We start from the raw sequence: 26,571 nt of genomic DNA, 5'->3' as shown, positions 1-26,571 counted from the left end.
GAGATACGTATCAGTGAAGGTACCAGAGATACGTATCAGTGAAGTTACCAGAGATACGTATCAGTGAAGGTACCAGAGATACATATCAGTGAAGGTACCAGAGATACGTATCAGTGAAGGTACCAGAGATACGTATCAGTGAAGGTACCAGTGGTACTTCCCCTTTTTAAGGGGATTTCAATTGCCATCCAATGGGAAGCCGCATCTGATGACATTGCTACTTCTTCTTATTCCACATATCCCGCATGATTTGGTGGCCATTTTGATTTCCCGGGAGGGAGCTTAGACAGTTGCAAGTATTTTGGGAACCAACGGGATTGGCAGTGCCTCCAAAGCTGGAAATCATGCGGTTTAGCTCAGGGGGATCCTCTGCTTCTTATACTGTAACAAAACAAAACAAAAATTACAAAATAATAATAATTGGCCAGGTGGGACTTCTGCTTAATATTATGTCTTTTAGCTGTTAGGTACAGTTTAGTGCAGTCGCCGAAAAAATGGACGACTGTTTTTAACAAGCCAGATACTTTCTTTTTTTATATATCTGTAACACACAACCTTACATCACAAACATTCAGGGACCATTTAACACCTAAATTCATAAATCGCATACTGCACAGGGGGGAGGGATAGGTTTCATCCACAGATACATTCCAGCCTGTTTTAAAGTAAAACGTTTCTTGCTTTATCCATTGTAACATCGCCAGAAGAAGAGATCAGTGTATCTGAAAAGATCGCACAAATACAAGCATTTCGTTAGCCACAGAACGATATAGAGTATTTGTTTTTGATATATATATATATAATAAAAAAATGGTATGCAATGTTTGCCAACTGGTGCCATCTGAGTATTCACGGATTAGACATGGTAATATGTTGTGTGGGCACCTGTGCCTTCACAGATTAAACATGGTAATATGAAGTGTGAATCCCCAAATACTTCCTATTTGGTCACAACCCTCAAAAACAATTATAAGATTTGGCAAGTTTGTAGTAACAAACATGTTTTTTTTTGTGTGTGTGTGTGTGTGTGTAAGGTTATAAATTAATTTTAATAGGCTGATCCAGATGGTTCATTTGGATAATGGATAGTCAGATCTGTTTGAAATTAAACTACATTTATCTGTCTCCTACTTCAAGCTGAAGTGAGAGTGAATCGTGCACATTAAGTCCAGCACATGCAGATGGACGAGCAGGTCACATGTGGGACTAATTGGATTCATTTTGAAAATAAATACTTTGACATTTTGGATCAGTGCTCCGTTTCGAGCCATGCTACACAGCTTTTGTTTATTTATTTCCCCCTCTGTAAAAACAAATCCGGTATTTGCAAGTAACTATTTTATCTTTCTTTGCAAAAAGATTGTAAGCTCTTCGGAGCAGGGACTCCTTTTCCTAATGTTACTTTTATGTATGAACCGCTTTTTCCCATTATGTGTTTATATTAGTATGTCACGGGTATTACTGCTGTGAAGTGTTATGTACATGGACGACGCTATATAAAAAAAGATATACGTGCATACAAAACTACTCTTACTAAACCAATCCATCTTCGGGTTCTGTGCTTTATCGAGTGCTTTGATACAGAAGTAAGACAACTTCTGACATATAAATATTGAAGGCGTTTCAATTAAATACGCGATAAGAGGCAACTGAAATGCATTTCCTCTTATGAAGACACTGAAAGGTGGGTTTTATTTTTTGGTAAGATTCCTTTCAATCAAAAACTTACAGAGAAATGCTAAATGGTTTTGGTTTCTTAGTATTCTCCGAACCAAATGACCTTTAGGAAGTGAGGAGTGTCCAGGGGTCCTGCAACCCTTTAACTTCGAAGTGTTTAGTAGGAGTCATGAATGCAGGTTTGTAAATTTATTGCTGAGCCATCTGTTTTTCTTCCTTCTAAAAGGAATTATCGGGGTGTTCTGCGAAGCTTTTGTGGCGGTCACTCCCTTGGAGGCTGACCTTTGGGAAGTCTTCATGGAGGCAGTGAATACTATTGGTGATTGTGAGCAGGTCAGAGGGCAGCTGTTCATGCTGCCCTCGCCTTGATTACTCTAATGGCTTAAGAAAAGGCAGTGGCAGTGTAGGATGTTTAAACGCCCCCTCCTCCCATTGATAAATAATAATGAAGTCCCATTTACTGTCTATTTTAGCTCAAGAGTAAATATTAGTGCAGCTCTGGCTTACTTAATTCTTCATCTCTTCTGCTTCAACCCAAACTGCAGCAGGTCACGGTTTATAACCTTTTGTATAACGAGATTTTTTTTTTTTCATAACACTTGAATTAAGGGGATTAGCAGCACCATTGTTGGGTGGGCAATTCTAGTATTCTAGGGCCACCAACAGGTCAGGTTTACAGGGTATGCATGCTTCAGCACAGGGGTCTCAATCAGTGGCTCTGTCAAAGAGTGAGCCTCTGATTGAGCCACCTGTATAATACAGTTACAGTATTAATTATACAGCATGCAGTTGTGGGTGGGGCCTTTTATAGGCTTCCACAAAAGCTAGTTGCTGTTGTAAAACGGGTAAACATGCACATTTTAAGAATATTGTCCATCTCCTTTAAAGAGGCAATAAAAGTGGGTGATTTTTTTTATTTTTCAATTTTTCTTTAACTTCGGATTCAAGTAGGGGGTCTCCGGAGCTGAACCCCATTCATTTCAGCTCTGGGGACCCCCTGCTTCCTGAGATACCTCCGTAGGGGGTGCTGGAAGCCGCTCGGCAAGCAGGGTTCACGTATTGGCAGAGTTTCAAAGCTCCTATTGGAGTTTCACGTGACGCGGGAGCTTTAAATTTTTCCGAGATTCCGGCAGCCCTCTTTGGAGATCTGTATCTCAGTAAGCGGGGGTCCCCAGAGCTGAAATTAATGCGGTTCAGCTCCAGAGACACCCTGCTTCAAACCTGTTAAGAAATAATAATTTTTAAAAAGCGCATGAATTGTTTCTTTAAAATGTGTGTGTGTGTGTGTGTGTGTGTGTGTGTGTGTGTGTGTGTGTGTGTGTGTGTGTGTGTGTATATATATATATATATATGTATATATATATATATATGTGTGTGTGTATATATATATATATATATATATATATATATATATATATATATATATATATATATATATATATATATATATATATATTATTGAAGAAAAAGTATTTCCAACTAAAATGGTGTTCTCCATTCACTGCTAATAGGACCTGTCAGCCAGCTTTCATTTGTAACTGAGTAAATAGCAACCTTTTGTGTATTCTTCCAATGCTTTTGTTTGTGTCTCCACTTACCATCCTAACAATGTGGGCTGTGATAATAAAGCATTGAACAGTTACGTCTTTTGAAAGCAGCCCGGCCCCATCCCCCAGTTTATATTTCTTTAAGTACTTACGTTTATTCTGTATTCTCTTTCTTGCTCGACTTGGAACCCTGGGGATATGAAGGCATGAGAGAGGCCAAGAAGTTAACAAAGTGTCTGTCCCCTTGTTAGCTTTTCTTTTTATTCATAGGACAAAATGAAAACCATCTGGCTCAGTGATTACATTTTCCTCTGCCTTGCACCTCTATTGAAGGACTGTTCACCTGCAGTGAAGGGGGTTTCCTCGGTTGTGGATTGAGCTGTAATTCAACTTCTGTCCTCTTCATTGATACTTTGCAGTGTTTAAAGGTGCTGACCCATTGAGTTAAACTGCCAGACAAGGATAAAAAAAAGTTACCTCCTCCTAGGAGGTAACAGCTGCCATGTTTTCAACACCTTGTGAACGGCTGGAGAAATGTCATGGCTTATTAGCGAAAGAATTACTTTTTGGATTATCTTCCTTATTACCTTTTATAGCTGACCTTTTAACTTTAACACTAAAGCGATGTTTCAAGATTACAAAGCGTTCTGTGTGCAGCAGTAGCTGAGACCTGAAAGAGTGTCACTAATCTGTTTGTATAAGGCATATGTGTGGTCTCGCTACAGCCAATACAATTTTCTATTAATACGCACTGTTTTAGTAAAGTTACAGTTTAGGGGATTGGCTTCTTATAAATCAACGAGTTTTCTTTTTTGTTTATACATTTGTACTTTACAGCTAGAATTATTTATTATTTATTTATTTATCAAATATTTTACCAGGAAGTAATACATTGAGAGTTACCTCTCATTTTTAAGAATGATTTAGGATCTGGGTTTATTGTTCTTTTTTTGTCTTAGGTTGTCTAATTATGTTATTCTTGGACATCTACTGTTCATATAGGAAATGTTTTTTTTTCCCAGTATGTCTATTTACTGATTATAATGTGTTGACAACACTCCCTCTAGTGGCAATCCAGAGGTTTTCGGTGAAGGGCTCTTAAAGGTCACAAGTTACTGAATACGTATTAAATAATGTCAAGAGATTCTTCCATTAAAAACAAGTGTTATATACATGTGGAAGTAGCAGTTCTGTCATTACAAAATTACTTTAGGCACTTTTAGTTGTGCAAATCCTTCAATAGTGATATTCTGTAGATTGTGTTCAACATACTATAGGGTTGTATTTTGCTGTTTTTGTAAAGGACTCTAGCCAAGCCTGTTTTTCATCCCATATTTGGCTGCTGAAACATCTGTGTTTCTGAAACATATGTAGGAAATGTTTTATTCAATGCTTAGGCTGCGGTCCCAGTGACTGCTGTGCGCACAAGCACCGGCCCCCCAGTCACTCAGGGCCGAGTACATGCGTCGGTGCACATTCTGCAGCCGCGCTGCACAGCAAGATTCCACACACTCCAAAAAATTGTGTGTGGAACTTGTGACGGAGCCGTGGCCACGCCCCCGCCGGCGGTTCAGCCAATGAGGGCGAACCAGCCGCGTGAGGTCATGGCCACGCCCCCGCAAAAACACAACCACGCCCCCTCCCATCGCAACCTCTCCCTCTCTCCTGAAGACCTCAGATCTCGGTTAGCGCTGTGCACGCGCCGCCCCCAGGCCCCCTCCCCCCCGCTGGGCGCGCGTGTCACAGTGATGATTGGAACTGTAGCCTTATTCTGTAAGTGACTAAATATTTTAGTAGAAACATGCACATTATACTCAGGAAGCCATTTATTTTTTAACTAAACCCAATGTAATTAACTTTTCTTGTCATAGCACTGCCCATGATTGTAGCTCTAGAGTATAGTCTTTCAAACAATAGGTGAAATGATCTCTGCCGGTGCAATGCAGGAGTTAGTCTTCAATATAAGGGGGGGGGGGAAAGATCAGGAAATAGTTTTATTTTCAAATTTATAATCTGTGTATTTCCACCAGCCAGCGACTTGCTTCTGAAGAATACTGCACGTATAAATTCTTCGTGCTCTTCATCCTTTTCCATACGTATGACTATTTTGATTAAAAGCCAGAGTTTGTTGTTGTTGCATAAGTGGGAAATTTGGCCTGAAGAAAATGTGGTGAGATAGGTGTATCGTTATTTTTAATGAAACACGGACTGTGATGACTCTTTGAAGGTTTAGTTCAATGCATCTTATTGTGTCAGTGTTGTGTTCACTCTGCCAGTGACTTGAATTGATGCCATGCTTAGGTTATTTAGGTTATATACTTTCGTGCTCAAAGGATATTAAAACACACTGTCCTAGTGACATTGAAAGGTTAAAAAAAAAATAATATGCAGGTTGGAAACAAATTTGTGTCATTTGAAATTATGTACCCAGTTGTAAGTGAAGAGGAGTGAAGTAATCAATCCCTTTTAGTGTGTTATATGTTTCAGTTGACAAGTAAACCCTGTATTGATTAGCCATTACTTTGTTGGATAATCTTGTGTCATTGAGTGTACTGTAAAAAATTAAAGTCTTTTAAAATGTTTTACCCAGCAGCACTGCTAAAATTGAAAACTCATTCAGAATTATAGGTAGCTTTCATAGAGTTGTTACAACAAATAGGTCTTTGGTTTTGTTAGCATACGTGATTTTTGGACGCAGTGGAAAACAAACCCATCTCCTATAGAATGTTGACTGCCGAGAAACCGATTTCATTAACAGGTTTAATGTATTTCTATAGCAAATACAAATATCACATGTGAGCACATTCTTATGTCTGACAGGTCTGCAGCCCTGCTTTTCACCATTCTCTTAGCATACAATGCTTCCACTGCAACCAGGAATTCTGGGTAATGACATGCAACTGAGCACACAGTGTCACAGTTTGCTTCTTATCTATTTTGACATGGAGCCCTATATGCTTATGCCCGCCGTATTACACAGTTTAAGGCAGGCATAAACCTATAGAGCTTCATGTTAAAATGGATAAGAAGCAAAAGGGGACACACTGTGTGCTCATTTGTATGTCATTACCCAGAATCCCTGGCTGCAGGGGAAGCACAGTATGCTGAGAGATCATGGTGAGAGGCAGGATTCCAGACCTGTCTGAGACGTATGAATGTGCTCACAAGGGATATTTTTATTTGCTGTGTAGTGGAGGGTTTTTATCACTTTTCTACCCATCATCATTTATTTAATCTGTATTTCTATGAAACCTTCCCCCAGTTTATTTTAAATATCAGAGTCTCTATTAGGTCAGTAATCAAATGTATCACAACAGTATCCATCAGAATTATTATATTTAATTCTGATTTCTTACAGGTTAACTGAGTTAAAGCCCATATAAGACCCCAGTTGTCATGGTTTACCCGCTGCCTACAAATTAAAATTCTTTAAACAGTAATCCCGCTTGAGGCTATATTGATCCATTTTCTTAATCTAACCAGAACCGTGGGTTCCCCTGGAGTTGATCAGTGGTCCCCTCCGATTTTGACACAAAAAGACAAATATTTGGAGGTGAAGATTAGAGGAAGACCTGGACTCTGCACCACAACAACTTTGCAACTGTGAGCTCTTGATTTTCTATATGCTGTGATTTGTACGCTTCCTATCCTCCAATAATTGGGAAGTCTCTCCTCCTGCATCTCACTATGCCCTCCCTATTGCCTTTTCTGTTTCCTGTTTCCTCACTCCTTGGAGAACGTCTCTGTTCACTCCAACTTCCCCACTCCCCACTGCACCATTATTTATACACCTCTCTTCCAACAACTTTTTTTATCCCTCAATAAAATCACCCCCACAAATCCTCTATCTACTCCTTCCTGCTGCTGGGGATCTCCCCTAAGCCTGAACCCAGACATACACACCCACAGTCACTCCTACCAACCATTGTGGCCAATCACTGCCACCTACAGCACTTATTCCCTCACCTGCTGTCTCTGTAAATTTCCCATCATACCACTTAGATTGTAAGCTCTTCGGGGCAGGGATTTCCTTTCCTATGGTCTGATTTTGTTGCACTTATTGTATTATTATAATTCCCTGTACTGTATTGTTTAAAGCGCTGAGTACACTTTGGGCCCTATATAAATAAAGACATAAAATACAAATATGATGGCAGACTACAAACATCTCCACTGGGACGCCAACAGAAAGCCGCAACTTCGTCACCCGATGACGTGGTGGCTTTTCTATTGGCCGCGGGAGTGAGCCTTGATCTTGTGGACATGTTAAATGTTCCAGTTTTCCCGATGGGCTTGCCACTCCGATACAGGGGGGTTGGGGTCCCTGAAAGTTCCCAAGCGAGATTGCTCCTTTATGTGCTTCCTATTTGTGATGGTGAGCACAGGATGCCAGCAGCTGGCATTCCACAACATTATATTTCAATGCTCCCTGGATTTACAGTGCAAATCTGATGGGTTTAATTGTGCTACCTTCCTGGACGCTTATCTTGAAGGCCTTGAGTAGGCTTAATAGCTGTTCATTATAATGCTGAACAGAATGTATTCTTTATATCTTAACTAAAGCTCAAAACTGTGCAATCACTGATAGCCATGGAAAAAACATTTTGTAAAGAATTTATAATCTAATTGGTTTGCTTAAAGGTGCAATAGTTGGTAGCAGAGTTAAAGAATTTTGTAAAGAACTTCAAACAAATGTAACTATGTTTATAGCAATTTGATCAAGAAAACCAAAGATTTGACTGCTTTTGGGGTGTTGTGTTTTTGTGAATCAAGTGTTTCCTCTACAGTTATCCGACCCAGGCCTTATTAGAGAGCCAATAAAGATAAGGAAGTTGTGGCGAGGAAGGCTATGTCTGTGCAAATCGTGTTGTACACAGTTACAAGAAATCAAAGCCCCCTTCGGCCTCGGCTCACCATGTTTACATACCAACTTTTAAAATGATTACAAATAAATATTTGCAGGTATCGGGTTAAATTTCCCAGATGGAACCGTTACACATGGCACTGCCATTCTTACAGTTTGGTTCTAGGAGGGACTGTCCGTTTACTAATGCAGATGAAGGAGTAGTTCCAACGTGGGACATGTAGTCACTAGCAGTATGCAAAATAAACGCTAAACCGACCCAACAACTCTTCATTGCAGACGTACAACAGCTTTGCCAGATTGTGCCAGAACCAGGAAACGGTATGCTTATCTGGGACTGCCATGAAGACCGAAAGTTGTGTGACTAAAGTAAGTACTGTAACACTTTGGAGTAATGGAATATATATATATATATATATATATATATATATATATATATATATATCGCACACATACACACACACACACGCACTGTTTAATACAGGTTACAAAAAATGCTTCTTGAGTTCCCCCTAAACTTGCAGAAGGGGGAAACCGTTGGGTGATTTATGTCCATACCTTAATTATGAGATTGTTGGTGTTTTTGTGGCTAAACATGGTTTGAAGATCCCTGCAAAGATCTGCTATTATATTTCGATTAGTGGCATGGTATATACCTGCATCACTAAAGCTGGACGGCCTGACCCAAGGTAGCAATAGGAATGGACCATCAGACTCTTATTTGGTCTGAGAAGGTATCCCTGAATGAGGTTTAATATAATGCCTTCAACAAGTTAATAAGCAGACCGAGTAGAATAGCATCCAGTAGCCTGATGTTTTGCCTATTTAGTATGAGTTATAGGTTTGAGTGCCACAGTTTAGTCTTCACACTTTGAGTGCCACCGATCTTCCTGGTAAAACCATGTAACTGCTTGGTGTAGCGATCACGTAGTCGCTGGCATGCCCCACAGGACTTGTATAGAGGTTGTGGGGGCCCCACTTCACGCGAACGGAACGCATTTACCCAGAGAATATGAGCAATTGTAGCGCGATGTTCCCGTTCCACCCATAGGGCTTCTACAGTTCCAGCCATCATGGCTGTTCGCAATGATCACTGTTTTTTTGCATTTTTTTTTATTTTAAGAGATCTCTTCTTGCTCTTTCCATCACTACTTTTATTTTTTAAATCTGATGCTGTGTTTGAAATATTAGGTGTCCAGTGGGTTAAAAGGGAGTGCAGTCCAGTTTAAACATTACCATGGTAACTACAGAAGGTCGAAAGCAAAATCACGTTTTTTTTTTAAACAAACCTCCCACCTCCCCTCTTTTTTTTATATAATTTCTTTTTGTGGCGGGGGGGGCAAAATAATAATGAGTTAAATGCATAGGCTCCTTGGAGGCGATTGCGGTGTGAACATGTAATATTAAATACTAGCTCAGAGACCCGGCGTTGCCCGGGATGTGAATCCCTAATAATTGTTTTGTGGGGCTGTGAATCTTTGGCGGGGGGTGGTGAATCTTGGGTGGGTGGTGAATCTTGGGTGGGGGGGGGGGGGTGAATCTTGGGCGGGTGTCTGGAGGGGTGAATCTTGGGTGGGTGTGGGGGGGGTGAGTCTTGGGTGGGTGGGGGGGGTGAATCTTGGGTGGGTGAGTGGGGGGGGTGAATCTATGAATCGTGGGTGGGGCGGTGAATCTTGGGTGGGTCGGGCGGTGAATCTTTGGGGGTGAATCTTGGGTGGGTGAATCTAGGGGGTGAATCTTGGGTGGGGGTGTGTGAATCTTGGGTGGGGGGGTGGTGAGGTGGGGGTGTGTGAGCCCCCCCTCCGTCCCAGGCGATCAGTTCTCCCCTTTCCTGTCCCCAGTGCTTGTTCCCCCACCCCACATCCCTGGCGGTGTTTCTCTCCCCCCTGCGCGTGTTCCCCCTCTCCCTCTCCACCACTCCCCGGCGATCCCCACTGAGGGGAGGGGAGAGAGAACGGGGCCCGCAGGTGGTAAGAGCTGTGGGTGAGGGGAGGTGATGGTGTGGGAGCTGGTGGGGAGGTGAGCTGCGGGTGAGAGAGTGTAAGTAACGGTGGCACCGGAGGGTGTACGGTAGGGGTGAGGGGGGGGGATGGTGGTGGTGTCAGTTGTTTGTGGGGTGGGGGTGGCATTTGGGTGTCAGCAGCAGAGCATGTGTGTGAGGGGGGGGGGGTGACCGGACGGTGTTTGGTGTGCTAGCGGGTGACTGCACCGGGGGGGGGAGCAGGAGCGGGGGGGTTAGTGTGGGGGATGGTGTTGGGGGGGCACTCAGCAGCGCACAGTACCTGAGGTGGTGTCTAGTCCGCAGAGGAGGTGAGAGCAGGCGGTGAGGCAGTGATTGTTCGGAGTGTGGCAGTTGGGTTTGTGTAGTCAGCAAACCATGCAGGCCAATGAGAGGCATGCGGGGGCGGGGCCCGGGCCACGGACCAATCAGATTGGCCAGAGGGTGAGTGACAGACCAAGGGACCTATCACAGCAAACATACAACGTTTTCAGCAAACAAACAACGTTTTCATTTTTATAGATATAGATGAGAGATTCTAGTGGGAACCGAAACGTCTGAAAATAAACTTAATTTCGCATGTGATTTTTCATTTTTGTAAATACATTGCCAAGCATGCCTGGGCAAGGAATGGATAAAGAGCACCCTAGCATTGACTGTGTTGGAGTGCCTCAGCAAAACTATCTATATTATGTTCTGCTTAAGTACAAATTAGTCATCTACTACACTTTAGTGTCTAAAGCCTGTTTCTTTGGGTAGGGTTTGGATAATTCAGGTTCTGCTCTGAATTTAGCATTTCTGTCCCGTGTCCTCTTTTTTATTTAATACATTTTAATAGCTTCGTTGTTTAGTTTAGAGAATTATATCTACAGGAAAGAAAATATTTCAATTCAGATTATGCTGAAACAGTATGATTGTGGCGTGAGAAGCCGCATGCTGTTTAATGAGCATGGAGTCCTTTTCTCATAAGTGATGGTAAACATTTTCCTAAAGAATTATTGCCAAGCCTGAACTACTGTATGCAACCGTTTCACTTTTGTACCACTCTGCTTTACCAGCCATTGTTGGTAATTAAGATTAAACTATTCATAATGTAGATGTTTGTGTTTTTAGATGTCTGTTTTTCCGAAACAGAATAAGATTTAATTTTGCAGGTTATTATGCAAACTGCATCCTTTGTGAAATGTAACTGTATGGCTTTCTTTCTTATTGAGGTTGCTGTGAAGTTTACAATGCAAAATGGATCAGAGAGCCTATGCCATCTACTAAACCAGCAGTGCACAAACTGGGGGGCATGAGATTTTTCGGGGGGCGCGGGCCATTGCAGAGGCCCCACGCTCTTCCCCAAGGCATTTAATGCCGAGGGATCGCGTGAGGCCTCTGCAACACTCAACTTACCTTGTTACAGCCGGCTGTGTGAAGCATCGCCATGGCAACGCAGCGTCAAATGACACCGCGGGACCATGTGATGTGACGTCACATGACCCGTCGCTCTGGCAACATGCCGTCAAATGACGCCGCAGGGTCATGGCGTGACGTCACATGATCCTCGTATGCTGGAAATCAAGGTGGGGGGACGCGAGCACCGGGGGGGGGGGAGATCAGGCAGGGGGGGGGGTGCAGGGCGAATAGTTTGCGCACCCCTGTACTGAACACCCTGAAATATTTATAAATAAAAGATGGTTGAAATGTATACTAGTTAAGACCCTCATATACAAAGTGGTAATTGACTGTAGCATTTCCCCACTTCAAGCATGGGACTAACCCTAGAGAAAACATGAATTTAACTCCAGGAATTTACAAACTCGTTAACTCTTCATTGCAAGGGTGCCCTGAATGGTAATTCCACGCACAGTCCGCTGTATAGAGCCACACAGGAAAGTTCCTATGGGTAGTTTGGCTGAATGAAAAATGTATGGTGTATCTATCTGTGCCCCCTATGGTGCAGAATTCTGGTGTCTGCGTTCATGTGGCAAGATGTTAAACTGCGCTGACACAAACAGACCTTCTTGGCAGGAGGTGACACGTTCTTCCTCTTTGTTCCTCTATATTGTTAAACCATGGATGGAGACAAAGCCATTACACTAAAAACCTTAATGGTGCAATCCCATATAGTCAGGGCTGCCTACAGCTTTCGCGGGGCCCTGGATTAGTTTCTATTGGGGTCCCCCCCAGTGTGTCAGCAGCCTTGCAAGGCCCTCCCGCATGTTACACCTCACTCATCCCCACCCCCTCTATTCATATCCCTCTCCTCATGTATTTCTCTTCCCCCTCACTCTTCCTAACTCCTCCTCTCTCCCCCCCCCCCTCCGCTATCCAACAAATCCATAGCCACCGGGCCTTGCCCCGGCTCTCCCAAATACATATAAAAAAAAATACATATTTAAAAAAAAACATACATATAAAACAAAAAATACATATAAAGCCCACCCCAATACATATTAAAAAACTCCCTAATAAAAAAAACACAAATGCATATAAACTCTTACCTTGGGGCTGGTCTCTGGTGTGTGGCCGGGTCCAGTGGCTGTGGGGGGCCCAGCGACTGGACAAAGCAGTTGTAATCTGAACAGCTCGTTGGCTGAGCCACTGATTGAGCCACCTATGCTGAAGCAGGGATATCCTTTAAACCTGACCTGTTGGTTGCCCTTGAGGACTGGGAGTTGGCCATACCGGCTCTAGATATTCCGCTAACATTGTGGAAGATCCACTGGAGTCCAATGTGGGGTATTGCACCAAGTCAATGGCATATTGAAATTTGGCGAATCCTGGTGATTGTCTCCAAGAGCATACTGGGAAATTACCTATACAGCACAGTGTATATTTCCTGGTATGATATTTTGTAGATGAGGAAAGAAATAGTTAAATACCACCTTGGAGATAGTTGCGCACTTCCTTTTTTTAATTATGCAGTCTAAAAAAAATCTTAAGTGAAATTTGTGAAGGATGGTACATATAATAAATGTGATGTTTGGTCCTAGAAGGGATTGCTCTGTTAAGTACAGTGCAGTACAGTGCAGTGATTTGCTTAACCTTTTTCTGCCCTTTGTATGGACCTGGCACACCAGAGGCCCCATTGAAGTACCAGGTACACCATGGGCCCTGCAATGTTTGTTACTTGGTAGTGGATGTTGAAAAGACATATGACCATCAAATTCAACCGATGTTAAATTTAGACAACAGATACTTATCCTATATTTGTATTTGCAGTATTTTGATCCAGAAGAAGGCAAACAAAAAAACCCCAGAGAAACATCATCCATTGATGTCTCATAAGGAAAAAATGTAATTCCTTCCTGACTTCAAATAACGGCAAACAGATTTCTCCCTGGATCAACATCCTTCCCATGTTTACTTATTTGTTATATCACTGTATACTTTTCCTTTCTAAAAATGTCCAACCTTTTTTGAACAGATCTGTTGTATCTGCCATCACAGTCTCCATGGGTAATGAATTCCACATTTTAACTGCCCTTACAGTAAAGAACCTTTCCTTTGTTGCTGGTGAAATCTCCTTTCCTCCAACCTTAAGGATGACTGTGTAATTTGTACTGCTATTGGGATTCATTGTTATTTGCAAATTTCCTTGTATTGATCCTGAATATACAGTAACTATATACAATATAATATATCATATCCCCTCTTTGACACCTCTTTTCTAATGTAAACAAATCTAAATTAGCTAGCCTCTCCTCATAAATAAGATTTTCCATCCTCTTTATTCATTTGTTCTGAACTTTTTCTTTTTCCATAATGTCTATTATATGAAGTGGTGCACTGTACTCCATATTCAAGATGTGGTCTTACTAATGTTTTAGACAGTGGCATAATGTCCTTGCTTCCCTTCCATCCATTCCCTGTTTAATGCAAGATAAGATCGTATTTATCTTTGCAGCTACTGTCTGACATTGGACACTATTGCTAAGCCTGCTGTCTACAAGCATTCCTAAATCCTTCTCCATCAAGGATTGACCTAATTTATCAAAGGAATGGAAGCAGGCACACGGTCTTTCTAAAGGTGCAGTTTATTGTGCCACCAAAGGTCCAACGTTTCGGCAAATAGATTGCCTTTATCAAGGAGAGGGCTCTCCCCTTGATAAAGGCAATCTATTTGCCGAAACGTTGGACCTTTGGTGGCACAATAAACTGCACCTTTAGAAAGACCGTGTGCCTGCTTCCATTCCTTTGCTCGAGTACCTCTGGGATGTCTGTACCTCTCTGGATACAGCGCACCGGCAGATAAGTACCCCCCTCCAGCACCTACCAGCGGTGTGCATGTGCTTCTACATATGACTGTTGACCTAATTTATCCCCATTTAATTTGTAAATCATTGGTTTATTCTTGTTTCCCAAATTCATAACCTTACATTTATCTGTATTACGCCTCATCTGCCATTTACCTGCCCAAGTTTCCAGTCAATCCCAATGCTTCTGGAGAGAAATTATATCCTGTTCTGATTTAACTACCTTACAGAATGTAGTTGTAAGGAATCGGGGAACACGGTGTATTCCCTCCTTACCTGCTTAATCACAGCCCTCTGCGCTGGTTGCTGATCATGCGCGCACGCGCAGCCCTTCTAGCCGTGCCACGGAGCCTAGCTCTGCCCCCCGGATGCGCCGCGCTTCTCTTGCGTGTGGCACGCTCACGTGACGCCGTGCACCGCTACCCAGCTGCATGGCAACTACTCTGAGTGCCCCTTGTCTCCTGCAGCCTATCCTGACATCCACGGAGGCCGTGCCTCCGTTCCGCAACCAGCCTCATTGGTTCCTGTGTGCTACTTAAGACTTTCACTTCCTGATTGCTGAGCATAACGCTTGTGACCTTGTGTTCCTGCATTTGTTTTGCCTTGTCTTGCTTCGCTTGTGCCTTGCTGTGTTCTCTGTTGCTTTCCTGTGTACCAACCTGGCTTGAATATATGACCCCCTCTGGATAAAGACCCCAGCTTGACTTTCGGACCACCCCTGGATAAAGACCCCGGGTTGTACCTGAATATCCGCACCTCTCTATCCCAGACCTCGGCTTACGGACAATCTACCACTCTCCTACCCTAGACCACGGCACAATGGACATTGACCACCCCACTGGCTCCACCTCTGGACTCTGGCAAGTACTCACACTAACCCACTCTCTCCAACCCAGACCCGGCTATGCTGACTATCCACCCTCCTGGCGTGCTCCCGCTGCTGTGGGTGTGCAGTCTTGTACTTTCCCACCTCGGTACCGGGGTCCCGCCTTGTTCGTGGTGAGCGCAAGAATTACAGTAGTGTCATCAGCAAAGATGGAGCTTTTGCGCTCTCTGCCAACCTCAAGGTCATTAATAAACAAGTTAAAAAGCAGGGGTACCAGTACCGAACCTTGAGGTGCTCCACTCACAACTTTAGCCCAATCTGAAAGGGTTCCATTTATGACAACTCTGTCTACCCTTCAACCAGTTTTCAGTCCAGGTGTAACTATTTTTATAGAGTCCAATTTCCTTTATTTTGTACACTAACCCCGTGGGGCACAGTATCAAAAGCCTTTTACAAACTTTTAAGTAGACTTGCTTCCTCAAAGAAACTAATAAGGTTAGTTTCGCATGATCTCTCCTTCCTAAATCTATGCTGGCTATTACTAATAATTTTGTTTTTCATTAGGTATTCCTGAATATTATCCTGCACTATGCCTTCAAGTAGCTTCCCCACTATTGATGTCAGTCTTACAGGTCTGTAATTCCCTGGTTGTAATCTATCTCCCTTTTTAAATATAGGCACCATGTTTGCTTTTGCTTTGCGCCAATCTTGTGGTTCTGAGCTTGTGGAAATTGAGTTCTTGAATATTTAATGTAGTAGTTAGGCTATTACTGGATTTAGCTCCTTAAGAACCTTTGGATGTATGCCATCGGGGCCAGGTGCTTTATTTACTTAGATTTTATCAACCCACCTACACGTCTTCCTCAGTTAACCAATTGTTTGTTAAAATAGAGCTTGTGGCTTCCTCCTGTGGCACTCTTTTTGTAATTGATTCCTCCGTGGTAAATACAGATGCAAATCATTTGTTTAATACCTCTGCTTTTTCCTTATCTCCAATTATTTCACTCCCGATCTCACACTGAAAGGTGTACTATATTTTCTTTTCTAATCTTTTTATTAGGGTAATTAAAGAATTTTTAGGGTTCATTTTCTTCAATTTTTACAAATTTAATTGCCCTTTTGCAAATTTTGTTACATTCTTTATAATTCTAATATGATGCCTCCGTCCCTTCTGACTAAGAATCTAATTGCCTCCTTCTTTTCCATTTCCTACCCTACCTGTTTATTTAGCTACATTGGTTTAGACCTGTTTATTTTATTTTGCCAAGGGTACACACCTCTAAATGGGCAGTCATTAAAACATTGTTAGAAAAATACACTTCTCTTCTACATTTTTTCCTGAAAATATGTCATCCCAATTTATTCCTTGTTGTTTATGCCCCAATTTTTATTAAAATCTGCCTTTCTAAAATGTAAAGTCTTTCTTGAACTCCATATAATATGGTTTTGATCCTTTATTTCAAATGAGACCATGTTATGATCACCAATTCCCAAATGTTCCCGGACTTGAATATTTGGTATTACTTCTACATTGTTATGTATTACCGAATCCAGTAATGCCCCTCCCCTGGTTTGTTCCTCAATAATTTGGATCATGTAATCCTTTTAGCACCTCCAAAAACTTGTTTCCTTTAGTTGTAATGCTAATATCATTGCTCCAGTCTATGTCCGGATAATTAAATTCGCCCATTATGCAAACATGACCTAGTTTTAATGCCATCTCCATTTACAAAAGTATTTTGCCTTCCTCAATCTCACAGATATTTAGTGGTTTATAGCATAGCCCTACAAACATTTTCTTTGTACTTTTACCTACACTAATTTCTATCCACAAGGTCTCTACATTTTCATAATTCCCTTCATAAACATCTTCCCTTATAATGGGTTTTAATTTTGGTTTAACATATAAAAATACTCCACCACCTTTTCTATTTGCTCAATCCCTCAAAAAAAAAAGAAGGAATAACCCTCTAAATTAACTGCCCAGTCATGAGTTTCATCCCACCATGTTCCAGAAATGCCTATGATACTGTAACGTTGCTGACTGCAAGACAGGATACGAACCCGCAGGGCAGAGGTTGGGAGTAGTAACTGCCTGCTATTTAAATACTAGAAGCAGCTGCTGGCAATAAGGGCCAGAGAGAGGCAGACTTCCTGTCAGGAAGGGAGGAGTAGGAATTGTCAGGAAGCACGATGGCCACGGTAGCTTCAGTGAGGATGTGGTCACTTCCTGTCGACAGCCATCTTAGGTATCCAGACAGATCCCTTATAGATACATTACTGCTCCCTTGTAGCTATTAATTTAAGCTCCCCCATTTTATCTGTCAGGCTTCTTGCATTAGCAAGCACGCGTTTAAGGTTTTTTCCAGTCTGTACCATTGTTATCATATTTGCTCCTGCCGGTCTATTCCAATTGGATTTAGTCTTTAGAAGTTTTCTAGTATTATCTGTATTTAATATGGGTGCCTCCCTGCTTGCCAAACTCCCACTTCTCCCCACTCTACCTCCATGACCTCTAGCTGTTTCCCCATTCCTATCTATTCCGACTAGTTCATTACTTCTTTCTTGTCCCTCCCCCCACGTTCCTAGTTTAAAATCTCCTACAACCTTTTTAACAACCACCCCCTAGCTTTGTTGAGGTGCAATCCATTCCTACCATAAAGATAGCACCTCTCAGAAAAGGACTCCCAGTGCTCTAAAAACCCAAACCCCTTCTTCCAACACCACTTTCTTAGCTATGCATTGACCCCCCTAATCACCGGCTGTCTCTCTGGGAGCGCATAGCACTGGAAGTATTTCTGAAAAGACTACCTTGGAGGTCCTTGCATTTAAGCTTGCGGCCTAGATAATTAGAAATAAATTTTTAGGACCCTCCATCTTTCTCTAATTTTGTCATTGGTGCCAATGTGTACCAAGACCGCCGGATCAGTCCCAGCGCCTCCCAACAATCTGTCCGTACTTACCGTCAGTTTTTTTACTGCAGTATTACTATGGTACCGGTAAATTGTCCAACCCATTTCTCACCTATGTCTAATACAAACTATCCTAAATGCTACTTCAGTCTCGTAAATCTGTCTCCGCTTCTCCTCTGCTGAAATCCCTCTCCTGGCTTCCTAATTGGTCTCCTTCTCTCAAGATTATACACTTCTGTGCCCCTCCTTACATCTCAGCCCTAATTTCTTGCTATACATAGTTACATAGTTACATAGTTACATAGTAGATGAGGTTGAAAAAAGACATATGTCCATCAAGTTCAACCTACGCTATTACATTTATTTAGATGGGTTTAATTGGACCCGTCTAAGTAAAATGATTAGAGATTGGATATTAAACAAAACTACATTTATTAAGAGGGAATTGGAGGCTTCCATTGTGTACCAAATTGATTTGAAGAATAATCTATTTTATATTTTGAGATCCTATAATATGTTGGATTAAACTGTGAAGAATTTTAAAGATAAATACGCTCATTTTCATGATCTTCTTCAGACCTTGTCGATCCACTGCTGGAGAGAGGCGTCTGCAATGATCTTCAAGGTACTGGAAGATCTAAAGGGCAGAGACTCCTTTTCCTAATGTTATTTTTATGTCTGAAGTGCTTTTTCCCATTATGTGATATATTGTTATATCATATGTATTGCTGCTGTGAAATGCTTTGTACATGGATAGCACTATATACTGTGATGCCTCCGTCACGTTGCAGGGTCTTTTGTCCCATATTTAAGGCAGGAAACTCTATAGTTCGTGAACAGGGTTTTATTTACAGGAGATAAAGCAAAACAGCAACCAAACAAAATGCCTAGCTCCTCTTAGAGCGCTAACTAACACCGTTGTTAATCCCTAACTACCGGCTGGAGGGCTAAGCCCCTTACCAACAACAATATCAATTCAGTCATATGCAGGTAATTTTACCTGCTGGCTCCCAGTTCTCTCCTGACTGGGATAAGGGGGAAAGAGTCCAAGCCTTGTCCCAGGCACATCCTTCTGGGAAGCTTGATTCCCTGTGGCTCATCTAGTTCACGGTCGCAGGGTCCTGCAGGTCCCAGGCACACCCTTCTGGGCAGTCCCAACAGCCTCTTGCCCTGTCTCTCTGCAGGCTCTGGAACAGGTAGCAAGACCAACCAGTCTTCTCTTGGTTGGGGGAAAAGTCTCTCTCCCCCTCTCTGGGGAAAGCAGTCTCTCTGTGTAAACAAAATCTCTGTGTGCAGCTATCTGTCTGCCTGTTCCACCTCCTGTTCAATCAGGAGGGCTGCTTGTAGATTAGTTGCAGCTGCTGCTAGCTTCTTCAGGGGTAAACTCTCTGTAGGCTGGAAAGCACACTAGCTACACCACTTCAGACCATACAGAGACAGTGACTGTATCACAATACACACATACTAGGATTGCAAGCATATCTTCTTGTAACGGTTTTTCTGGACACCCCTTGACCCACCCAATCTCACATTGGCCCCTGTGGTCTAACCAGTCCCCATTACATGGATGTGTCTGGTGGTGCACCTGTTGGCTACAGGACTCCTGAGTCTCCCGCATGATGTTGGTATGGGGATATCAGCAAGACAGGCAGCTGAGGTAGTGTGCTTGAGTCCTACCTATATCCAGTGCAGCGCCTACACCTCATCAGGATATCTGCGTCTGCAGGGAGATGGATCTGATGAGGAACTCCTTCTTGGTGCCTTCCTCTGCTGAGTAACTCTACACTCACACATGAGGGTTTTGGTGAATAAGGGCATCTTTATTGCAGGTTCAGGCAGACTGCCCCTCGAAGCGGTCAGCTTAGCCGCTCATTCCTTTGCTGCACTCCATTAGGAAGGTTCCTTCTCCACTAATAGAGTTGCTCTCCACCTCTCCCCTTAGGGAGATTCACCAGCTTGCCTCTCTGCTTTGAGCTGCACAGACTCACAGCTATTGCATCAGACACTGCAACACTGTTGCAGACCTCCACATGACTCTCCTGAACAGAGTCAGAACACCAACAGCAACTGAACCACTAACTTTAGACAGTTCTGTGTCTTATATCACCTCCAGAAAACAGACACCCTCTGTGTCACTAATCGTGGACACACAGCATGTTGTCACTTCCTTTGGGACATATGACACCTCACCAGGGTTTGAGGGCAAACCTCCATGATTGTTGCTGGCAATCCTGCATACTTACCAGTTTTACTGCCAGCATGAGAAAGAGATATGTACACCAATTTTATACATGGCTACATTCTCCCCCTGGTGGAACCCAACGGCCCGGCTGGGATCTAAATTTGCAGAACCTTCCTTCAGGTAGCACTGCAAAACACAACAATACATTATTACAGTACATATCTTTTCATCATAAACATTATAACAGATACATCCTAACTTAGATGGTGTAACAACCAGGATTACTCCCTCATGGAGTATCCATTACTGTACTACCCTACCCTCTTAAGGTGGCCTGCGCACAGCATGGTCAACGGGGTTTAGAGCAGCAATGCTATAACACTCTGGGTGACATACTGGACACCCACAATCAGACCATAATTCTGGCCTGGATGCTAGTGGACTGAGAGGATCATGCCCATACACTTCCTTAAGGCATCTCCTGGAGATGTAAGCTATCTTTCCTGCTGTCTCAGTATACCAATTTTCATCTGATACTTCACGATCCCAATTTTCTATGGAACTATCAGTATCCCAATTCTCCTCCCCATCACTGGTCTCTTCACCAGAACTAGACTCCCTCTCCTCATCAGTGGAATCCGCCTCAAACTCAATTTCTCCCTCCTATGGATGGTGGAAATAAAGCAAAGCTTTTAGGCGATTCCTGGCAACTCTTGCTGATACTGGAGGCACATAGGGTTTTACCCGGCAACAGGCACAATAGGAACAATATTACCCAAATCCCCAGAAGACACTCCCGATGTCCCTGTGGACCTAGAATTGGACCCAAGGCACTTAGGCCTACATTTTATATTAGCATTGCAATCAGTATTACTCGTACAAGATGACTCTTTTCTCCTATGCATTTCCCTCCCCGCTCCCTCATCGGATATAAAGCAATCACCCCAGTCCAGGTTCTCCCCAGTCCATTCATCAGTGCTGCCCCGTGACTCCCCAGACAACCCTTGGCTAGACTGGGACCCAGATGAGGAAGTGACAGGGGCAGGTGTCTTAACTATGGCCGGGGGTTGGGCATAGGGAAACACTGTCGGCAGATGCGGGGCTATGACCCGCAACTTCTCGCTACCTTGACCGGTACCATCGGACTGGCACTCCGGTTCACCCGTCTCACGATTCCCAGGCTTCCGCAGGGCCTGCCAGCTCTTCCCGGATCCAGGCGACCTGTTGCAGCTCGTTGGTCACAAGGACGCGACCATCTTCCATCTGGCTCCGCTGTGTCCGCCGGATGTGACATCGTCGATCTCGCGGGACTCACCGCGGCCATCTTGGGTTGGATTCCCCACCGGAACCTCTTCTTCCAGAACAACGTCCGCCGCCGGAAGTGAAGGTCCAGCTCTCTGCTCCGCTCGGGCCTGGGCTAGGCCTCTCTCCGCCGTTGCCACCACCGGTGCCTGGGGAGGGCAAGGATGTCGCTTACCGCTCCGTCGGCTCAGGAGGGGTTCTTCTCTTCCTTCCGCGCTGGAAGTCACCACGGCCGTGGGACTCCTCTGCTCCGGCTGTCTCCGCACAGGCGATCTCGGCACCTCGAGACTCCGCTCCGCCACGAAACAGGTGAGTGCTGGTTCTGTTGCAGCACCGCTGTAGTGGTCCGCCGGTAGGCGCATCACCACCGACGTCGGGATCGCTTGCTCCTCGTCCGAGGATCCGAACTCCGACTCGGGAAGTGGCACTCCTGTAGGGGACCGACGGTAAGGTTCCCGGTTCTTACCGTGGTTGTAGACCCCTCTCTGTTCAGGCTCCGTCTTTATCATCAGGAGCGATCCCCATGTTCCGGGATCGACAGGTTCTGCTTTGACCGAGGGCAAGGCTTCAGCTATCAATTTAGCTGTGTCCGCTCCCGCCTCCACGGTCTGTCCCGGCACAAAGGGCTGCACGGCCCATAGATAGTGGATGCCACATTGAGGACACCTTGCCATGGTGCTAGCTTCTCCACCGAGTAACCTGCACTGCATGCACAGGCACCGCAATGTCTCTTTGTTCCCAGCCTTGACTACCAGGAAGCCTCCTGGAAATGAATAGGGATATACCCCAATGTCCATCTCGCTCTTTGTAGTGCTGGTTACGGGAGACACTTTGCACAGTGGTCTCTCCTGTTCACCAGCTCCTCGCAACTGAGGGACCGGAAGCTCACATCCAGCTCCTCCCTCAGACAACTTGGGTCTTGCTTGGCAGAGATAAAGACCCCTCCCCCTGGTGAATATTTGGGGAGGGTCCCATAGATTCACTGGGTGACCCAGCACTGGTTCTGAGCCTTTCACAGTCCTGGAGGCGCGGCCACAGCTTTCGTGCCATACCCCCCAGCAGGGTGGGGTTCTCTCTTAGGCACCAATCCCGGCCAACTGTCTGTAACTTTTGCATTTGCAGAATTCTCTGCACTTGGCCCACACGGTCTCCCAGGGAAGCGGGAGCCGCCATCGGTTTGCCCGGCCGTTTACAATCGCAATTGAGGTAGATCTTTGCATGGGAATCGCCGTCTGGCAGTCAGATTCTTCAATTCCACCGCCCACAATCCCAATGTCCTCAATACTGTCCTCCAGGGTAGCATCCCGCGGTCTTAGGCAGGACCAAAACGGCGCAGCCACAGCTTTGGTGCCACTCCCCAGCATGCTTGCAAAAGTCCCTTCTGCCGCTTGCTCTTCAGTGGAACGCACGCCACGTGCGCTCCCTCCATCTGCCTCCGTCCGCCATCTCGGACCTTCCAAACCGCGCGGATCCTCCATTCTTGCGGTCGCCATCTTTTCACTGTATTGGTTTCTGTTATCGCACATAGAGCTCCTCTCTGTGAGGCAGCTACCATACCGATGCAATAAAGAATGCCCGATGCACCACCTACGTGTACCTAATGTAAGTCTGACTCGTGTTGCACTACCTCAGGCTAGGCTCACTCTCTCTGTGTATGCTGTGTCCTCCTCCCTCCAGTCTGTACTCCGCGGTAAGTGGTCTGGAACTGGCTAGTGTACTCTGGCTTCTCCATGCAGTACTAGGGCATCTACCTACTGTTGGCCAGCCTAGCGCAGACCCTCTCCAGGATTCCTGACCTCTGTTAACAGGCTATCCCTTTAGGCATCCTACCAACCAGCTGCCTCAAGGCGACTAGGACAGCTATAGCCCTGTCTCCAGACCCACTTTACTCTTCTCCAGGATCCTAGGTCGTCCCTGCGAGCTGACAAATCCATCAGGCCCCCTGACTACCCCTAGGCTCCATCCCATACACAGCACTGACTGGCAGCATACACTCTCCCTGTTCCCTAGTGTGCCTAGCAAAAGCCTGTCCTGTTGATGCAGATCTCAGCAGCGCCTCCAAATGTAACAGTTTTTCTGGACCCAACTTGACCCACCCAATCTCACATTGGCCCCTGTGGTCTAACCAGTCCCCATTACATGGATGTGTCTGGTGGTGCACCTGTTGGCTACAGGACTCCTGAGTCTCCCGCATGATGTTGGTATGGGGATATCAGCAAGACAGGCAGCTGAAGTAGTGTGCTTGAGTCCTACCTATATCCAGTGCAGCGCCTCCACCTCATCAGTCTCTCTGCGTCCGCAGGGAGATGGATCTGATGAGGAACTCCTTCTTGGTGCCTTCCTCTGCTGAGTAACTTCACACTCACACATGAGGGTTTTGGTGAATAAGGGCATCTTTATTGCAGGTTCAGGCAGACTGCCCCTCGCAGCGGTCAGCTTAGCCACTCATTCCTTTGCTGCACTCCATTAGGAAGGTTCCTTCTCCACTAATAGAGTTGCTCTCCACCTCTCCCCTTAGGGAGATTCACCAGCTTGTTTCTCTGCTTTGAGCTGCACAGACTCACAGCTATTGCATCAGACACTGCAACACTGTTGCAGACCTCCACATGACTCTCCTGAACAGAGTCAGAACACCAACAGCAACTGGACCACTAACGTTAGGCAGTTCTGTGTCTTATATCACCTCCAGAAAACAGACACCCTCTGTGTCACTAATTGTGGACACACAGCATGTTGTCACTTCCTTTGGGACATATGACACCTCACCAGGGTTTGAGGGCAAACCTCCATGATTGTTGCTGGCAATCCTGCATACTTACCAGGTTTACTGCCAGCATGAGAAAGAGATATGTACACCAATTTTATACATGGCTACATTCTCCTTGTTGCTCCAACACATTTTTAGATTTCATCTTCCCATCTTACTTTTGATTGCTGTCTTGGAACCCTGTTGAGTACCATCTTTGTCCACTGATAGTCATTTCTTATTGCGATATGTCCATCCCACTGCCATTTTAATTTCTTCACCATTGTGATGATGTTACAGACTTGTTTGGTTTCGAACCCATTCATTCCTTTTCCTGTCTTTTCGGGTAATACCCAGCACACATCTCTCCATACTTCTTTGCGTAGTCAGAAACTTTTGAATTCTCTTTGCATTTATGGTCCAAGTTTCACATTCAGGTGGGCATGGGTAGAATACACTGGTAGAAAAATGTCTTCTTGAGGCACAGTGGAAGGTTTTTTTTTTTTTTTTTTTTTTTTTTTTTTTTTTACATATTGGCTTGTTTCTTCCAAATTAACTAACCCATCTTCATTCTCCTATTCATTTCATTCAAAAGGTTCCCATCCATTGTTATTTGCCAGTCAAGGTAGACATGTCTTCAACTTCTAGTTGTATTCCGTTAATTTCAATCTTTGCAGACTTGACACATTTGTTGAACATCCCTTTGGTCTTACTGAGATTCTTACAGAGTCCCACATTCTTATGTGCTTTGGTGAGTTCTCCAATTTGTTGCTGGAGGTCTTCTGGACTTGTTGCAAAGAACCCCCAAAATGTTATCTGCAAATTGTAGGTGATTCAAATATTCACTGTTGATTCCCTTTTCCTTGTAATCTAATGTTTTGAACAATTCTTAAAGTGTTGCTGTGAAAAGCTTTCGTGACATGGTGTCTCCCTGCTGCACTCCTTTGCTGATCCTTATATTGCTTGTTTCTTCATGTAATCTAATGGTTGATGTGGCATTCTCGTAAATGTTCTTTATAATATTAAACTACAGTTCTTCAACAGTTTGTCTTTTTAATGCATCTTGGACTGCTGAGGTGTAGACAGAATTCAAAGCTTTTTTGTAATTTACGAATACTTAAATGAGTGGTAGATCATATTCTTGCTTCTGGAAATCACTTCTTGTAACACTTGGATGTGGTCCATTGTGTTGTGTCCACTGCGAAATCCTGCTTGTTCTCTAGGCTAGGCAAAGTCCAGAGTTTGTGGTAGCCGAGGCGTGAGTATCTTCGTAAAAATCTTATAAGTGATTGTAAGTTTACTGATTGGTCTGTAGTTCTTGAAATCTTCTTTGTTTCCTTTCTTGTGGACGAGACTAACTATGGTATTGCTCCATTGCTCTGGAACTTTGCAATTCTTTAAGCATCATGTAAAGAGTTTTGCAAGGATTTATTCTGCTTCTTTCAAGATTTCAGTTGTAATTCCATCTTCCCTAGGAACCTCCCCATTCTTCATGGATTTTATTGCTTTTGCAACTTCTTCTGGGAAGACGCATGGTACATCATTGGTGGTTTCTTCTGGTTGTCTTCTGCTGGATTATGCCTTATCTGTGTGCTCCTACAATTTCATGTAGAAGTTCTCAACTCTCTAAGTGCTCGGTCCTTTTATTGTTGATCCATTGTCTTGTTTGAGTGTAATGATTTGTATTTTCCCAACCATAAACCGCTGCTTTGTCATTAAGCTTTTGTTATCTTCAATAGTCTTCTTCACCATATCACAGTTCCATTTTCTTACATCTTAATGTATATGTGTGTGGATTGTCTTCCACAGCTCTGCATATTCAATTTGTATTCCTACATTTTGGGATTGCTTCATTGCTTGTCTCATTAGTTGTTTTGTCTCATCAGATATTTTGTTATCCTGTTTTTTATCCTGTTTTTTGTTCGCGATTCCTCCAGTTTTTTTTCTGTGCCTTCAATTACAATCTTAATAAGTTCTTCATAATCGTTTGTTAAAGAGTCCCTATGCATTTTGAGCAATCTAAAGTGATTTTTCAGTTCTATGCTGTTATTCTTGATGTGATTGATTTGTTTTTGTCTTCTTTTTAATCGGTTTTCTTCTGTCCAACTTCCCATGCAGATGTAATCTGCAGCGAATCAATTGGTGATTACTGCTTGTGTCAAAACGGTTAAGGACTGTGCAATCTTCAATCACGTGTTTCTTGTTAGTTAGGATATAGTCCATCTCATTCTTGACCTCATTGGGTATATTCCATGTTCATTTTCTATTTGGA

General features: G+C 43.8%; 1 protein-coding gene across 8 annotated transcripts in view; it reads left to right on the top strand.

Moving 5' to 3' along the window:
* BTRC (beta-transducin repeat containing E3 ubiquitin protein ligase) overlaps positions 1-26,571 on the top strand; it is a 153,716-nt gene that overhangs the window by 51,333 nt on the left and 75,812 nt on the right. For 3 of the 8 annotated variants that reach the window (XR_012803585.1, XM_075612440.1, XM_075612438.1), the window contains one exon: positions 8,368-8,457. The exons of 2 other annotated variants lie outside the window; for them this stretch is intronic. Coding sequence is in view for 5 of the 6 variants with exons in the window: in XM_075612440.1 (XP_075468555.1) it covers positions 8,368-8,457 (90 nt within the window). In the remaining variant the exon portion in view is untranslated. Of the gene's footprint in view, positions 1-3,414; positions 3,653-6,707; positions 6,828-8,367; positions 8,458-15,721; positions 15,790-26,571 lie in introns of those variants that run through there. 3 more of the 8 variants (XM_075612443.1, XM_075612442.1, XM_075612445.1) reach the window with 3 other exon arrangements.

Source organism: Ascaphus truei, chromosome 8, assembly GCF_040206685.1.
Source record: "Ascaphus truei isolate aAscTru1 chromosome 8, aAscTru1.hap1, whole genome shotgun sequence".
Classification (NCBI taxonomy): Eukaryota; Metazoa; Chordata; class Amphibia; order Anura; family Ascaphidae; genus Ascaphus; species Ascaphus truei.
The sequence above is the reverse complement of the archived record's forward strand: the minus strand, read 5'-3'. Positions and strand labels throughout refer to the sequence as shown.